Below are 19,384 nucleotides of genomic sequence, written 5' to 3'. Positions count from 1 at the left end.
ACATGGGAAAATGAGCCACTTTACAGACATACTATAGACACCCCCCAGGCATATTTATATTTAAAGGAATATTTAATTTTTATTGTTTCACTTTAAGCATTAAAAAAAATCACTACACCCGAAAAAACAGCCATTTTAAAAAAAAAAATTTGCATTGATACATGTCCCCTGGGGCAGGACCCAGGTCCCCAAACTCTTTTTATGACAATAACTTGCATATAAGCCTTTACAATTAGCACTTTTGATTTTTCATGTTAGTGTCCCATAAACGGTGTTCTGCCAAATTTTTTGCCTGTTCGCATGTTCTGCTCCCAACCGAACAGGAGGGTGCTTTCGAATTTGCCACGAACACCGCATATTGTTCACTGTTCGGTGAACAGGCGAACACCCGATGTTCGAGTTGACGTTCAATTTGAACATCGGGCTCATCCCTAAATGCAAAGTCACACAGGGAACGCTGTAGAGCAGACAGCACTGAGTCCAGTTACTGACCCCGTTTAAATAACCATTTTGGCGCCATGACTGTCACAATGACAGTCATGAAGTTTTGCAACTACCATTTTGGTTGCTGGCATGGGCTTCCTCACATTGCCCCCCCCCCCAGAGGGCAGCCTCCAGATGCCCAATTTGCCCCACTTGGCAGGATGGGAGTTCTTGAAGGCTTGAACCAACTCTCGGGCATGAATATTACCTTCCGGTTCCCAGGAGTTGTCCTCTGGCCCATACCCTTTCCACTTTATCAGGTACTGGACCTGATTTCTCCTCTTCCTGCAATCTAAGATCGTTTCCACCTCAAATTCTTCCTCCCCGTCGATAATTACAGGTTCAGGTGGACCGGTGTTTCGTCCCAGAAAGGGATCAGAGATAGCAGGTTTCAGCAGAGTTATGTGGAACACAGGATGGATCCTGAATGAATCTGGCAGTTCTAATTCATAAGCAACCTCGTTAATCCATCTTTTCACTGGAAATGGCCCCACAAATTTAGGGCCCAGTTTCTTCGAAGGAAACGCTAGTTTCAAATTTGTTGTTGCTAGCCACACTTGGTCACCAGGGTTCAGGATCACTTCTCCCCTTTTTTACCTGTCAAAAACTTCCTTATTGTAAGCCTGTGTCTTGGCCATTGTTCCCTGTAATAGTTTGTTATTAGAGTTGAAGAAATTCATAGTTTCAAGAACAGCTGGTACAGGGCAATCTGGTACTGTATTAAACAAGAACAAAGGGTGGAAACTGTAGTTTGCAAAAAATGGAGAATGTTTTGTGGCTGAGTGAACTGAATTGTTATATGAAAACTCGGCCAGGGGAAGCATGGGACCCAGTTGTCTTGGGAAAATGAGGAGAAGCATCGTAGATACTGTTCAAGGATTTGATTAGTTCTCTCCGTCTGTCCATTTGTTTGTGGGTGATATGCAGAAGAGAATGAGAGTTCAATCCTGAGGGAATCACATAAAGCTCTCCAGAATCTGGATGTAAACTGCACCACACGATCAGACACAATATTGGCCGGGATGCCATGAAGCCTTACGATCTCTTTGACAAAGGTTTGAGCCGTTTCCTGGGCAGATGGTGTGCCCTTCATGGGTATGAAGTGTGCCATCTTAGATAGCCGATCGACAACTACAAAAATAGTGTTATGGCCCTCAGATGGGGGGAGTTCTACAATAAAATCTATTGAGATCATCTTCCAAGGTCTGCCAGGGACAGGCAAGGGCTTCTCCTCAAGCCCTGGATTTACTGTTTTTATTGTGGATTTAAGTGGTGCAGGATTCCATGCATTTCCTACAGTCCCTCTCCGCCCCAGGCCACCAAAATGTTTATTGCACTAGTTCAGCTGTCTTGCTAATGCCAAAATGACCCACTAGCACATGATCATGGCATCACCCAAATATGGAAATTCAGAGATCCTCCGGCACAAAGAACTTGCCTTTGTGCCAAAGCAGCCCATCCTTTGCCAGTAGAGAGACTCCGGCTGGAGAGGGGTTCCTCACTAACATTCATTTAATTTGTTCCTTCAAGTCTCCTTGAAGTAACAGGAAGTTCCCAGAGGATAGAATGGTATCTGGAGATGAAACTTCCTTTACTGAACATTCACAATAGCGCATCAGGGTTTGTATTCTTGGATCCGGGCCTGTACATTATGTGAAAGGCAAATCTAGAAAAGAACAATGCCCTCCTGGGTTTCAATCTCTTTGCTGTTCTTAAATACTCAAGGTTCTTATGATCGGTGTAGATCAAGATTGGGTGTGCAGCCCCCTCTAGTAGGTACCTCCATTCCTCCAGGCTTTGATGGCCAAGAGTTCACGGTCCCCGACATCATAGTTCCTTTCTGCAGTTGATAGCTTGCGGAGAAAAAAAGTAACTGGATGCAGCAGAGCCTTAGCTCCCTGCCTCTGAGATAATATTGCCCCGACTGCTGTTTCTGAAGTGTCTACTTCTAATGCCGCGTACACACGGTCGGACTTTTCGTCTACAAAAGTCCGACAGCCTGTCCGACAGACTTCCGGCGGACTTTCAGCGGACTTGCAGCAGACTTTCTAACGAACGGACTTGCCTACACACGACCACACAAAAGTCCGACGGATTCGTACGTGATGACGTACACCGGACTAAAATAAGGAAGTTCATAGCCGGTAGCCAATAGCTGCCCTAGCATGGGTTTTTGTCCGTCGGACTAGCATACAGAGGAGCGGACTTCGGGGTCCGTCGTACTTACGACGTAAAGATTTGAAGCATGCTTCAAATCTAAAGTCCGTCGGATTTTAGGCTAAAAAAGTCCGTTGAAAGTCCGGAGAAGCCCACACACGATCGGATTACCAGCCAGCTTTAGTCCGTCAGCGTCCGTTGGACTTTTGTAGACGAAAAGTCCGACCGTGTGTACGCGGCATAAGAGGTAGGGCAGGGCTGTGTCAGGGTGTTTCAGGACAGATGCGGATGTGAAAAGTTTTTTTTAAGGTATCAAAAGCGTTCTGAGCTTCCGGAGACCAACAGAATCCTGTGCCTTGTCTGGTTAAACTTGTGATGGGGGATATGATTGCTGAGAAGCCTCTGATGAATTTTCGATAAAAATTTGCAAACCCCACAAAACGTTGGACACCTTTCTGATCACTGGGCGCTGGCCAATCCAAGATGGCCGTAACCTTTTGAGGTTCCATCTTGATACCTTTGGAGATGATTAAACCCAGAAATTGGATGCTTTGGCGTTCAAATACACATTTCTCCAGTTTGGCATAAAGTACATGTTGTCGAAGGCGACTCAGTACACTCTTGACGTGTCTACGGTGATGATCTAGGGAGGGAAAGAAGATTAGTAGGTCATCAAGATAAACAACAACAAACAGATCCAGGAAATCTCGGAAAACATCGTTAATGAAGTGTTGAAAGGTAGTGGGGGCATTGCAAAGGGCATTACGAGGCATTCAAATGCCCAAACCATGTGCAAAATGCCGTCTTCCATTCATCCCCCTTTCATATACAAACCAGGTTATAGACACCCTGAAGATCCAATTTTGTGAAAATAGTGGCAGTACCGAGTCACTGGAATAATTCAGGCACAAGTGGGAGAGGGTAGCGGTTCTTAACGGTGACTTTGTTAAGTTCACGATAGTCCACACAGGGCTGTAGCGAATGGTCTTTCTTTTCTACAAAGAAGATTCCTGCTCAAGCAGGAGACATAGAAGGGCGAATGAACCCCTTTTTGAGGTTGTCATCAAGATAGTCCTTTAATGCAACAAGTTCAGATTCGGACGGGGGAAGATTCTGCCACAAGGGACTTCAACCCCAGGGAGGAGTTCAATTGGACAGTCATAGGCCCTATGATGAGGAAGCGTTTCTGCCCCCTTTTTGCTGAAAACGTCCAAAAAGTCATGATATGCCACTGGGACGACTTGGCGGGCTTCAGAATCAGCGTCAATGCACAGCAGGGAAGGTTGGTCATGATGGTTTTCTTGCCAGCAGCGCTGAAGGCAATAGGAAGAGAGAAACTTGAGTTCTTCTGTGGCCCAGTTAATGTGCAGGTTATGAGCTTTTAACCAAGGCATGCCCAGAATGAATGGGAACAGAGGGGAAGTGATGGCAAACAAGCATAGAAGCTCCTGATGGTTCTTGGTAATGGTGGTAGATAGCGGGATGGTTTTGTAACCAACCCAGATTTAATGGTGGATCTGTCTGCCAAATGTACAGAAAGTCTCCGAGCCTTGGGTAGTAGTGGGATGTGATGTTTTGCAACAAAGGATAAGTCTATGAAACAGCTGCAAGCGCCAGAGTCAATTATAACGGGGGTCCGAATAGTTCCTCCTGGGAGCTGTAACAGAATGAGAAGAGCAAGATGAGCAGAGTTACTGGTCAGAGATGGAGAAGAAGCGGATGTAAAGGCAGACAAAGTCTGTATATGGCCTTCCAGCTGGGTATAACCCTCTTGTAAGTCCTTCACGGCCTGTGTCAATCTGGCTAAGTGTTGTCAGAGCTCCTCCATAGGAGAGGGTCCTTGCACAGGCTCAGACATGGCTGTCTGTTACTGCCACGTACCTGATGGTAGAGCCTGGTATGCAGAGGACGGCCTCTCTTACAGCTCTGACTGAGATCCCCTGATAGAGCTGACAGGGAGCGCCAAGCAGCAGAGTCGCATGAGTGCCTGGCAGGATCGCTGAACCTGGGGCTGGACTAGAACTTCCTGGCGAACTGTATAGGTGTAGGTATTGTAGAAGTCCAGGAGCAACAGTAAGCAGGGAGCTGGAACAAGCTGGCACTGGGATCCCACAGGCAGAAGTGCAGCTGCAGGAGGGATGGTGGCACCTCCAAGACTGAAGAGAAGGCAGGTACAGGCAAGCCGGGTCATACACAAGCGGGCACGTCAGGAACTGAGGCAGAGGCAGGAGCGGAGTCAGGATACAGGCCGAGTCGTCAACAGGCTGGCAGTGAAGTGACAGAAGGAACAGGCAGATGCAGAGTGGAGGACAAGCCGAGGTCGGATGCAGGCAGAAAACAGGAACATCAGGAAGCAAGCCAGGTCACAACAGGATCAGGAGTCAGGTAAGGTAATGCAAAGTCACACAGGGAATGCTGTAGAGCAGACAGCCCTGAGTCCAGGTACTGACCCCGTTTAAACCATTTTGGTACCATGACTGTCACAATGAGCGCTCGCACACGCGCACAGACGCGAGCAAAGGCGCGCGCAAGCGCACCCTCAGCAATCTCCCAACAGGAACTGAAGTTCTGTAACTACCATTTTGGTTGCTGGCAGGGGCTTCCTGACAACCAGTGATCATCAGATACCTCAATTACGCTGACAAGAATGCCATTTTACAGAAGTTCTGTCGCACGTGAACCCTTTCTATTGACGGGGCAGACCTGCTACTGTTCACAAATTACTCAATCGAGGTGGTGAAACAGCACAAAGCATTCTCGTCAATTTGCTTGACCTTCTACAACAATCACGTCAAGTTCACCCTCGCCTACCCGGCAGTTCTTTATATCCAATCTCCAACAGAGAACCATCTCACTTTTTCATCTCCAGCCGATGCAGAGCACTACATCAATAATCCTTCAGACATGAACACGGAGCTCAATAATTCTGCTGATGACTCTCCCTCAAGAGCCGTTAAAGCCTCCCGAGCCTCATCTAAAAGCCAACTCAGTCATGAAAAGCCCCCATACAAGCATAGTCGTTTTAACAACCAGGCTAATCTCTCAGAAATTCGCTGAATTGTCCCTGATGCTATGAGGATTCCAGAGACCTGTTGGGAGCTGGTAATTTAACCGTCTGCTCCTTTTACGCCTCCTAGTCTGTTATGTACAACGTGACAACTACCTTAGTTGTTGATAGTTATGCATTGGTTTAATAGCACTTGGTTTATTAGCTGCTTTATATGCACCTTATATTTTCAGCCGTTCTCTTGCTCCCTCGGTGGGTTAAAAGTTTTGTTCCGATACTCCTGTACTGACTACTTCTACCTACTGTCAGTGGGTCTCCTTCCCTCTTCTCCCCCTTCCCCCCTTTTACTTCATTCCCCCCCCCCCTCCCAGTGGGAACTCTCCCTGTGTTTCTCCGCCTCCTTCACCCTCTCCCTCATGAAGCCTTATTTTCACCCCTGAGAGAGAAACAAGCATTAGGCGGGAGGTCTGCATGGGTGATGATCCCCATGTGGAAAAAAGTGCAGTCGGTAATACACCTGGTGGTTTTTCCACTTGGCTTTGTTATTTATTTGTTCTTTCTCTTTGTGTTTGCTTGAGTTGTTTACCTGTTATGAAACTCTACCCTCAGAGGATTTCCAATGTACGTATACCCCTCACTTTGATGACTATCATGAGGTCCTATAACATGTTAACATTTTTTCAATCCCTTATTCAACAGACATGGCTCATCAAAGTGACAAGGATCACCTAAAGATTATATCCTGGAACGTTAAGGGACTTTGTTCCCCCAATAAGTGTATGCAAACTCTTAGACATCTCAAGCGTCTCCGGGCTGATGTGGTGCTCCTCCAAGAGACCAATCTATCCCCTGATGATCTACCATGTCTTCATAAATTATGGGTTGGCGATGTCTACTGCTCTCCGACGGTAGGCCGCAAGGCTGGGGTGGCTATCTTGCTACATAAAAATCTGAGACACACTATTCGAGATATCCAAACTGACTCGACTGGCCGCAATATGACACTACATTTATCATTAGCTTCTAGGGACATTGCTATCAAGGGACATTGCTATCACCAACATATATTCTCCCAACTCCCCTGATAATCTCTTCTTTCAGAACATGGTGTCTTGGATCTTGAATGCTCCTGAGGCTCTCCTCCTGGTTGGAGGAGACTAACTCTGAAATGCGTCCATCAGAGGACCGGGATGGTGTTCCATCCCAGACGCCATGGAATCCTGAATCTCCGGCTGCAGACCTTTCCCTGTTAGCCCAGGCCATCTCATCAATATATTTTGTAGACTTGTGGTGCCTAACCCACCCAGCTGACCAAGATTTTACTTTTTTTCACCCTCTCACAATTCTTTTTCACGAATAGATTATTTGTTTGCTTCCCAAGCTTTACTATCAACGCTCCATGAAGCAGAGATTGGCTATACAGTGATTTCAGATCACAGTCCAATTATTGTACACTTGACCAGTGTCAAACCATCATCGCCCTCACCTACTTGGCATTTCCCCTCATATTTAGCGGAAAATGAAGATTTCTGTCACATGCTTTATGGTGCCTGGGCGGATTACGCCTCCACTAACGGAGCACACCTTACCTATCCAAACCTCTTTTGGGAGGCAGGTAAGGCCTTCCTTAGAGGAAAGATTATTTTATATACTGCCCAATTCAAAAGACACTCCAGCAATGTATGCACGCTAGTGAAACATTATGATCAGCACATGCAACTTTAACGCATACTCGCACCTTGGATAACATTAAAGCCTGGCAGCTCGCTAAACGGAACTTTGATCTGTGGGCAGAGCAACAGGAAGCAGCTAAGACATCATACTCTACACTTCGTTTCTTCAGATTCGGTAACAAGTCGGGCAAACTTTTAGCCAAACTGTGTACAGGTCCTAAACAGCCTACCTATATTTCTGCTCTTAAAGGGGTTGTAAACCCTCGTGTTTTTTTCACCTTAATGCATCCTATGCATTAAGGTGAAAAAATTTCTATCACTGACCGCCCCCCCAGCCCCCCGTTTTACTCATCTGAGCCCCATAATTCCCATGCCGGAGACGAGCTCCTCCCCTCTGCCCGTTATCTCGGCTCTTGATTGTATAGATTGATAGCAACGCAGCCATTGCCTCCCACTGCTGTCAATCAAATCCAATGACGCGGGGGCAGGGCCAAATCCGGCAATCTGCATCTATGGACGCAAATGCAGGACTCGGGAGCGCGCCCACAAAGTAACCCCCCGGGAGATCGCTTCACCTAGGGGGTTGTGCGGGGAGGAGCTACCAGTGCCGCCGGGGGACCCCAGAAGTCGAGGATCGGGGCCACTCTGTGCAAAATGAACTGCACACTGGAGGTAAGTATGACATGTTTGTTATGTAAAAAAAAAAACCAACAAAGTTTTGCAATCACTTTACGAATACTGCTGGCTCCCTCGTTACCTCCCCTGTAGAATTTAGCAAACTACTTACTGAATATTATACATCTCTAAACTCTGAGGATCCAACCGATCAGATACTGGCGGAGAATTTGCTATCCAAGCTGCGACTGCCCCAACTCACATCCGCCCACTTAGAGGCCCCTAATGCTCCCATCTCAGTGGAAGACATTCAAACAACGGTCAAATCCTTAGCCTCATCCAAGGCCCCAGGCCCTAATGGTTACACTGCTGAATTTTACAAATTGACTAGTGATTTCATTCCCGACACTTTGAAACATGTGTTTAACGCCATGTGGGAAGGGGCCTCATACCTCCCCACAGAAACTCAGGCACACATTAAACTAATATCCTAAAAAGGGGAAGACCCATTGCACCCAGGTTCGTACAGGCCAATCACATTGATCAATGTAGACGTAAAGATTCTTTCTAAAATAGTTGCCTCACGCCTAGCTATCTTACTCCCTTCCTTGCTTCACCCATCTCAATCGGGCTTTGTTTCGGGCGTTCGGCGACTTTGAACATTCATAAAGTCTTGCTAGCGCTAGAATATGCCGAATCACATCCGGATCAAGATACTGCTATCATCTCTCTACCCGAAAATGCTTTCGATAATAATAGTTTTTCATGGTTATTTAAAGTAATGACTGCATTCAGTTTTCCGGGTTTTTTACACCAAATGCATGCATCCCCAACGGCTCACCTTGTTACTTTGGATTTTATATCAGACACCTCCTCTCTCCACTCTGCTCTTTTATATAGCGATTGAACCTCTATCTAGAATCCTTAACTCATCTGCTGGTGTTAATGGTGTCACTATCGGCGACCAAACTCTCCGATCCGCTTTATTTGCGGATGATATTCTACTCTTCTCCTCCGATCCTCTCTCAGATTTTGATACACTACCTGACCTATTTGCGGCCTTTCGACTCAAAGTGAGGTTCTTGCATTAAACCCCCGGTTATCCACTAAATGCCGGTTGTCTTCTCCATTTACTTTATCCACTCATTATATCACATCAAATCATTCCCCGCATCTATTACCTTTTGTACCACCACCCCATCCCTTTAGAACGTAAGCTCTATGAGCAGGGACCATCTGTCTCTTCTATATTGAACTGTACTGTAATTGTGTTGTCTCCCCTCTACATTGTAAAGCGCTGCGTAAACTGTTGGCGCTATATAAATCGTGTATAATAATAATAATACTTGGGCATACACATAGGACGAGAGCCATCATCCTTATATACTCTCAATTATCCACCTTTAATAACAAAAATTGTAAAGGAGTTGGAAGCTTGGGCAACCCTCCCCCTCTCGCTCTTTGGGAGATGTCACCTCTTTAAAATAGTGTCATTTGCACAATAACTCTATCCAATGCAGACCATCCCTCTTCTACTAAAACACTCAGATGTTCAAAAAATACACAAGGCTTTAACTGCCCTCCTATGGTCGCACAAAAAAAACATGCATAGCTCTCCAGAAACGTTGTCTCCCTAAGTTCGAGGGTGGTACAGGCTTGCCCAACTTACGTTTTTATAATCTCTTATATCTACTTAGACAAAGTCTAGATTGGGTGTCTGGTAAATCTCGGTATTCAAATTATATGCTTAAGGGAGCTTTGATCTCCCCGCACACCCTTCCAGCCGTCCTCCACTCCACCCTTAAAGCCTTGCCGTTACATCTTCAATCAAATGTCCTCATCAGAGATACAGTGGTCACCTGGAGGGAGGTGCGGAGGTTGCTAGGACTACCCTTAAATATATCCAACCATCTTACCATCCATGGTAACCCCATGTTCCTCCCTTCCACTATCTACACAGCCTTCAACTTTTGGACCACACGTGGCCTCACTACTGTTACTCTCTTATACTGTGACAAACCCAGTGAATTTAAATCCTGTCAGGTTCTCTCACGGGAATTCTCTTTGCCACCATCCCATGCAGGGGCGTTGCTAGGTGGCGAGGCGAGGCGGCGGCGGCGGGTTGACTGCTTGGGGGGGTAGGCTCACTTGCTGGTTGCTGCCTGGCTCACCAGTGCCCATCCATGCTGACCACTAAACTGACCTGCCTGACCATTACATTGACCTACCTGCCCCCCTACCAGACCCTTACACTACCCCCCTGACACCTACACTGACCCCCCTGACACCTACACTGACGCCTCTGACACATACACTGACCCCCCCCGACACATCAACTGACCCCCGCTGACACATCCACTGACCCCCCCTGACACATCCACTGACCCCCCCGACACATCCACTGCCTCCCCCGACACATACACTGACCCCCCCTGACACATACACTGACCCCCCTGACACATAAACTGATCCCCCTGACACATACATTGACCCCCCTGACACATACATTGATCCCCCCTGACACATACGTTGACCCCCCCGACACATACGTTGACCCCCCTGACACATACGTTGACCCCCCGACACATACGTTGACCCCCCTGACACATACATTGATCCCCCTGACACAAACATTGACCCCACCCCATGACAGGTGACCTCTTGACACTCCTGCAGCTCAGCCTTACCTGTGTAGTGTAGCCCATCTCATCCATGACCACTTTGAGACAGCAGGCTGCATGCACCAGAGAGAGAGAGCCAGGATAGGAAAGCCGCTCCACTGCCCGCCCATTTACAAAGAGCAAGCGGGGATCTCCCAGCGTGGCCACAGTGTCATTCCCACCTCCTACTAGACCTGGCAGCACCTATGATGGACGTCACACATCCCGTGGTCTCAGCATTGGACCAGTGGGATGTTCATCATAGGAGCCGGGTCCCAGAGGTGGGACTTTTTGTACGTCACTTGGCTGCGCTGGATAAGCGGTAGATGTTCCCTGTTGCCTGTGTAAATGATCGGGGCTAATAATGCATTTAGGAATAACGAGACCCGGGGCTTTTTGGGGGCACACTCGAGGCTCCAGCCCCTGTCAGGCCCCCCCCTCTCCCGACGCCACTGATCCCATGCTTTTCACCACCATCAATTGCTCAGCTATCTACGAATTTGTCATGGACCTCAAACAGATCCCCTTCAAAAATCCTACCTTGATGTAGTACTCCAGAAAAACAATTACTGTATTTCCAGCCTCTACTCTCACCTTATTACGCATCAATTGGATAAATATCATCTTACACCATTCCAGAAGTGGTCCTCTATCTTCAACGACACTGAACTTCCGGAAAAAATCCTACAAAGTTATCACCACATACACAAACTCACTATCTCAGAAACTTGGTAGGAAACCCACTTTAAAATCATCCACAGAGCATATTATCCATTCCACACCAACATCTCAGAACCTACCCAAGCTCACTGCTCACACCGTTTGTGGGAATGCTTGGTAATATCGATATATTGGGACTCACATATATCTTTACGGTTAGCAATATACGGCTACTCAAAGATCCATTCTTGTGTCTATTTGGATGTGATCTACCAGTCTCCCCTTCCTCATCGACAGGATCACCCACTCTCACACAATGGTCTGATATCTGTCTATTAGTGGCTCACAGAACGATCATGTGCCACTGGATCAAACCATCCCCACCTTCCCTACAAGCTGTGAAGCGAGCACTACTGTCACTTTTCCATATTGAGAGGCTGGACACCATAGTCTTAAATTTCCGCTCTACTACTAAGTTTTTTGTCAGGTGGTGAAAATATATGGAACATATGTTCACTACCGAATAATTATCATCTATCATACATCCATTCTGATATACTGACTGGTACTTGAAACAAGATCATACTAACACCTTAGGCAAACTCAAAATATCTAATCTGTCCAATCCTTCCAACCCCTTGTCACTTTGATCCCCTCTCATTGTGTGCTGTTCTAGTATAGTTCACAGACCACGATCCCCTAGTCCCTGACGGGCAACCCTATCTATCAATATTGTCTTTTTACCACTTATGACAGTCCTCCCCTTAATACAGATAATGAGGCTTCCACTCATGAGGGTTTCATAGTTTGTTATGCTATTGTTAATTCCATGATATGTAAAATTTCACTATAGCACTGTTTACAGGTAAATACACCCATTTCCTCCCCCTCCCTTGCTTCCTCCCCTCCCCCTTACACCCCCCCCCCCCCCCCCACACACACACACACACACACACACACACACACACGCTATTCCCCCCTGCTTATGTTATACATTGAATTACTACCGCATTTTAGAGTTTCTCAGCTCTATACTTTCCATTATATGCTTGTTTATACATTGTATGGTAATAATCCAATAAATATTTTACAAAAAAAAACACAAAAAAGAAAAAAATATACAGTATCTCACAAAAGTGAGTACACCCCCTCACATTTTTGTAATTATATTATATCTTTTCATGTGACAACACTGAAGAAATTACACTTTGCTACAATGTAAAGTAGTGAGTGTACAGCTTGTATAACAGTGTAAATTTGCTGTCCCCTCAAAATAACTTAATACATAGCCATTAATGTCTGAACCACTGGCAACAAAATTGAGTACACCCCTAAGTGAAAATGTCCAAATTGGGCCCAAGTTGTCAATATTTTGTGTGGCCACCATTATTTTCCAGTACTGCCTTAACCCACTTGGGCATGGAGTTCACCAGAGCTTCACAGGTTGCCACTAGTGTCCTCTTCCACTCCTCCATGATGACATCATGGAGCTGGTGGATGTTAAAGACCTTGCACTCCTCCACCTTCCATTTGCGGATGCCCCACAGATGCTCCATAGGGTTTAGGTCTGAAGACGTGCTTGGCCAGTTCATCACCTTTACCATCAGCTTCTTTAACAAGGCAGTGGTCATCTTGGAGGTGTGTTTGGGGTCGTTATCATGTTGGAATACTGCCCCGCCCAGTCTCCGAAGGGAGGGGATCATGCACTGCTTCAGTATGTCACAGTACATGTTGGCATTCATGGTTCCCTCAATGAACTGTAGCTCCCTAGTGCTGACAGCACTTATGCAGCCCCAGACCATGGCACTCCCGCCACCATGCTTGACTGTAGGCAAGACACAATTATCTTTGTACTGCTTACCTGGTTGCCACCACACACGCTTGATACCATCTGAACCAAATAAGTTTATCTTGGTCTCATCAGACCACAGGGCATGGTTCCAGTAATCCATATCCTTAGTCTGCTTGTCTTCAGCAAACTGTTTGCGGGCATTCTTGTGCATCATCTTTAGAAGAGGCTTCCTTTTGGGACGACAACCATGCAGACCAATTTAATGCAGTGTGGCGTATTGTCTGAGCACTGACAGGCTGACCCCCCACCCCTTCAACCTCAGCAGCAATGCTGGCAGCACTCATACGTCTATTTCCCAAAGACAACCTCTGGATATGATGCTAAGCACGTGCACTCAACTTCTTTGCCTGTTCTGAGTGGAACCTGCCCCGTTAAACCGCTGTATGGTCTTGGCCACCTTGCTGCAGCTCAGTTTCAGGGTCTTTATGTAGAGCAACAATTATTTTTTTCAGATCCTTAGAGAGTGATAACTCCAAATTTAACACACCTGCTCCCCATTCACACCTGAGACCTTGCAACACTAATGAGTCATATGACACCAGGGATCGAAAATTGCTAATTGGGCCCAATTTGGACATTTTCACTTGGGGATGTACTCACTTTTGTTGCCAGCGGTTTAGCCATTAATGGCTGTGTGTAAAATTATTTTGAGGGGACAGCAAATGTACACTTTTATACAAGCTGTACACTCATTACTTTGCATTGTAGCAAAGTGTAATTTCTTCAGTGTTGTCACATGAAAAGATATAATAAAATATTTACAAAAATATGAGGGGTGTACTCACTTTTGTGAGATACTGTATAAGAGACCTTCTCAGACTGTTATAATACAAGCATCTGTGTATTTACACTTATTCAACTTTATCCCATCCACCGTGCTGCTTAGTGATATGATATAACACACAGCTACAAAAGAAAAGTACTCCCCACCAGTGATGCTACTAATGCACTCACCAGAGCCCTGAGGTCCACTGGACCAACACGCGTTTGTTATATAGCCAAGATAGCCAACATGAAACTCAAATTTCTTCATTCCACAGGTATGTTCTCCCCTCAATGGATGTGCACCAATCACCCAAAAAGGAAATGACAAGGAAATCGTGCAACACAGTTTATTAAAAAAAAACGTAAAAACTCTTTCCACAGTTAATGCGCTTACACATTAGAGTGCCCAGACTGGCACCAGATCGATCAGCATATCTGTGTAGTTAATCCATACGCAACCGCCAGATTGTTTAGAGAAAGGCGCCGTCTGTCTTACCAAACCGCGGACCTGCATTCCAATGGAGAACAGATGTGACATCACCTGTGGTCCACGGATGTATCAGCAGCGATCCGACCTCTATGCATTTTGCTATATTAGCGTCATCATTCCTGATTAATGTAGAGGAATAGCGCCTACTTTACCTTTTTTAGGTTGGCGCCATTTATACTAGGTTAAAATTGAATTCTACAAAGCAACTTTTTTGATCATTTGTACAGTATGTACTTTATAATTATTGAACACACATTACAGAAACTTTGATATCTAATTAAATACATTATAGGGCCATATGTTAATTCGGACACAAAGTGGATGCTGCATCCCCTTTTCAGGTTTCACCATAATGGAATTGGAAACTTTCATATGCTCTTCTTTTGATTAGAAAGATTTCTGACGATTTCCTTTAATTGGATATCACTGGAAGCTTCCCTCTACACAGGGCCTACATGCAGGCTTATAACACACATAAGGATGATGTGTTAAATAAAGCAGATTCTTTGCACATGATCTACATTATCATCTTTCTATATCAGTGTTACATCATAAATTATTTGTACTGGTTTTTCTGTTTAAGGAGGTGAATGGGGTGTTTATACCATTACTGGTTGGTGCAGGAGGAGGAGGAAAAGCTTATCTTGAAGATCCAGATGATGCATCAGATTTCGAACAGCAAGAGACGTATGAAAGAAATATGGCAATTCCTGGGCTGAATGGAAACAGTGGAGCAGCAGGTAGTGAAGAACAATATTAAAAATGGAATGATGATGGGTAGCTTCAGGTGCAATAATGCCGCATCCATTAGGAACCATGGTAAAGAGGCTAAAGAGCAGAACTTAGTTCAGCTTTGGATCTTGAAGTATGTGTAGTACAAAAGGGAAACCAGAAATGTTCCAACAGCATTTTGGCTGCCAATAGAAGAGCAACATATTAATCCTAACACCAACGGAAAGTTAGCCACATTTGGCTACTCGGAATTGAAACTAGATGAGCCATTACCTAACAACTCTGTGTCCATAACAGGGAAGCCCCAGGATATAATCCAGAGGTAACTGAAAAAATGTTTAAACACATCTATCCTTCCTAATGGCTAGTAAGTTAGTCACATTCAACTAGACTTAATCTAATGTTAAAGATGTTTAACTGCTCATTCAAACAAATTCTTCAACTCTAATGAGTGTTGGGGACATAGTCCAGCATATACTGTATAGCCTAATGTGCAACTCAGTAATTTGACAACAAATAACACCTTCAAAAAGGTAACTCGAACAATTAGTACACCTCCCAGACTACATGGCATTTTTACACCTACCATCATGTTGTAGGACAATGAACATCTGCCATGACACTCCCCATAATGATTGAATCAAGGTAACTGAGTTAGGAGATGGACCTCCTATCACAATTTGGATTAGCAGCAAGGATGGGAAGTGTTATCATAATGGGGGATCTTAATTATCCAGACATAGACTGGGCGCATTCATCTAAGGCTCCTAGTACCAGTTCCTAAATGTCTTGCAGGACAATTTCATGGGTCAGATGGTAGACGCTCCAACTAGAAACCAGGCGTTACTAGATCTACTGATTACCAACAATATGGATATGATCATGGATGTGGAAATACGGGGCAATTTAGGAAACATCGATCACAGGTCAATTGGCTTCAGTATAAATCACACAAATAGGAAACACAAGGGGAACACAAAGACACTGAGTTTCAAACGAGCCAACTTCCCTAAAATACGAACCTTGCTAGAAGATATAAATTGGGATAAAATCTTAGAAGAAAAGAACATGGAGGAGAGATGGGTTTGCTTTATGAGCATATTAAATAAAGGCCAGTGCCTTTAAATAAAGATGCCAGTGCATCCCGTTGGGAAATAAATTTAAATGAGCAAACAAAAGTCCTAGATGGCTTAACTCTAATGTAAAAATGTATATGTAGCCATGGTGTTAGCAATCCACCAAATCACCCTGCTGCCAGACCCCCAACTATCACTCCTGAGACAATGCGCAGTCATTTGCGTAGTTTTGTTGTGTTTATTGCGTGATACAACTTGGTTGGGGTAAAGGAAGATACGGGGATACCCATAGCACTTTTTGAATTGTCATCACATTGGTAGAACATTGATTAGCAGCTTTAGCCCTGAAAATTATGCATTTCTAACATTCACAGTCTATTTCCCCTACAAATCTCCACTACAGACTATTGCTCCTTCTCTTCTGCACTGACTCCTGCAGAGTATCACCCCTCTTGTACAAATCCTCTACTGCAAAACTGTTAGATTTCTGTGGCTTCACTTTCAGTGAGACAAGAAGGGATCACTCTGAATAACCCCAGATTGCTGGCTGTACTTAGTTACTGTAATAAAGTATCTTGAATGGTGTTGCTTCAGAAAATCAATAAGCCAGAGGCATACAATACCTCTTCCCGGCGGCTCAGTGAGTTTGGTAGCTACACAGTCTCTTGGAAGGTATTACCAAAGTGCTTTACCAGGCCAGAGATACTCGGTACCTCTCCCCGACGGCCTAGCACATGGCAATAAGCGGACTACTGCTCCTAGCCAGTCCATAACTGCAAACGCTGCATTCCGCCACAGCATTCTTCACTACTCTTAACAATCTTCCTTTTGCTTCTTCCACACTGACCTTCTCCAAAGCACAAGTCCTGTGTTCCCACGGTCACAGGGCTCTGTTCTACTCTCAACAGTCCTCCTTTGACTTCTTCCACACTGACCTTCTCCAAAGTGCAAGTCCTGTGTTCCCCAGTAACAGCAGCCTGACACTAACTCCTTGGTAAAAGGTCTTTATCCAGGAATCCATCCTAGTGGCTTCTCCGACCCTCCTCCGCACTCGGCGCGCCAACCACATGGGGATGCCCTGCGGCAGCTACCTATGACTTCATTCTCTTTTTCCTGCTCCCTCAGAACTCCTCCCTAGCAGCATGTGACCTCAGCTTATATGGGAGGCCTGCCCCCTGCCAACACCGTATGGGAATTGGTCAGAGCTCCTCACATGAGCTGCCTGTCACTCAAACTTCAGTTCCAGTACAATATTCCTGAAAGCAGGGGAGGCGCCTCTGAGTCAGAGCACAGGTGATCACACCCACTACTATACTAAATACTCCCAGGTCCCATCAAAACAACCAGGCCCAGCCTAAAGCACAGGCCTGGATAAATTTGCCTACACTGATATTTTAAACCCAGAAAAATCCTATTCTAGCACCTACCTAAAGGTAGAGGGTGCTACACATATAAAAGCAAAGGAGAAGGCCTTCAAAAAATACAAGGCTGAGGGATCATCATCGGTATTCAGACTTTACAAAGAATGTGACAAGATATGTAAGGGTGCAATTAGGGCGGCTAAGATAGAACACGAAAGACACAAGAGAGCAAAAAAAATCCTAAGAAATTCTTTAAGTATATAAACAGTAAAAAAGGGAGGACAGACTATATTGGCCCCATAAAGAATGAGGAAGGACATCTGGTTACAAAGGATGGGGAGATGGTGAAGGTATTGAATTTATTCTTCTCCTCAGTCTTCACGAGGGAATCGGGGTGGCTTCAGTAACCAAAACTGCAATGTTTGTCCCCATGACACATCACAGGAAGCACCCTCATGGCTAACAGAGGACAGAATTAGAAATAGACTTGGGAAACTTAACATTAATAAATCATTGGGACCAGATAGCTTGCACCCGAGGGTACTTAGGGACTCAGTTAAGTAATTGCCAGACCATTGTTTCTAATTTTTACTGACAGTCTACTGACTGGAATGGTACCAGCTGATTGAAGAAAAGCCAATGTAGCACCAATATTTAAAAAAGGGCCAAAATAAATCCCTGGGAATTACAGACCAGTTAGCCTAACATCAAAAGTATGCAAGCTCTTGGAGGGGATGATAAGGGACTATATACAAGATTTTAGTAATGAAAATGGTATCATTAGCAGTAATCAGCATGGATTTGTGAAGAATCGTTCTTGCCAAAGCAATCTATTAACCTTCTATGAGGTGGTGAGCTGCCATCTAGATAAAGGAAGGCCCATAGACGTGGTGTATCTGGATTTTGCAAAAGCATTTGACACAGTTCCCCATAAACTTTTACTGTACAAAGTAAGGTCCGTTGGCATGGACCATAGGGTGAGTACATGGATTAAAATCTGACTACAAGGGCGAGGTCAGAGGGTGGTGATAAATGGGGAATACTTGGAATGGTCAGGGGTGGGAAGTGGGGTCCCCCAGTGTTCTGTGCTGGAACCATTCCTGTTTAATTTGTTCATAAACGACCTGGAGGATGGGGTTAACAGCTCAATCTCTGTATTTGTGGACGACACTAAGCTAAGCAGGGCAATAACTTCTCCGCAGGATGTTGAAACCTTGCAAGAAGATCTGAACAAATTAGTGGGTTGGGCAACTACATGCAAATGAGGTTTAATGTAGAAAAATGTAAAATAATGCATTTGGGTGGCAAAAAATATGAATGCAATCTACTCACTAGGGGATGAACCTCTGGGGGAATCTAGGATGAAAAAGGACCTGAGGGTCCTAGTAGATCAAGCATGCAATGCCACGCTGCTGCTAACAAAGCGAAAGGAATATCGGCATGCATTAAAAAGGGGTTTAACTCCAGGGATGAAGCAATAATTCCCCCACTATACAAGACTTTGGTCCGGCCTCACCTGGAGTATGCTGTCCAGTTCTGGGCACCAGTCCTCAGGAAGGATGTATTGGAAATGGAGCGAGTACAAAGAAGGGCAACAAAGCTAATAAGGGGTCTGTAGTATATTAGTTATGAAGAAAGGTTGCGAGCACTGAACCTATTCTTTCTATTCTTTCTGGAGAAGAGACGCTTGAGAGGGCATATGATTTAAATTTACAAATACCGTACTGGTGACTGGTAATAGGGATAAAACTTTTTCGTGAAAGGGAGTTTAATAAGACACATGGCCACTCAGTAAACTCAGAAGAAAAGACCTTAACCTTAAACTGCGTAGAGGGTTCTTTGCTGTAAGAGTG

General features: G+C 45.1%; 1 protein-coding gene across 1 annotated transcript in view; it reads left to right on the top strand.

Annotated features, from left to right (window-relative positions):
• Positions 1–19,384, top strand: part of LTK (leukocyte receptor tyrosine kinase) — a 142,170-nt gene that overhangs the window by 23,783 nt on the left and 99,003 nt on the right. The window contains exon 8 of the mRNA XM_073609766.1: positions 14,946–15,102. Within this exon, the coding sequence (XP_073465867.1) occupies positions 14,946–15,102 (157 nt within the window). The remainder of the gene's footprint in view (positions 1–14,945; positions 15,103–19,384) is intronic.

This window comes from Aquarana catesbeiana, linkage group LG13 (genome assembly GCF_042186555.1).
Source record: "Aquarana catesbeiana isolate 2022-GZ linkage group LG13, ASM4218655v1, whole genome shotgun sequence".
Taxonomy (NCBI): Eukaryota; Metazoa; Chordata; class Amphibia; order Anura; family Ranidae; genus Aquarana; species Aquarana catesbeiana.
This window is presented reverse-complemented; position numbering and strand designations above follow the sequence as displayed.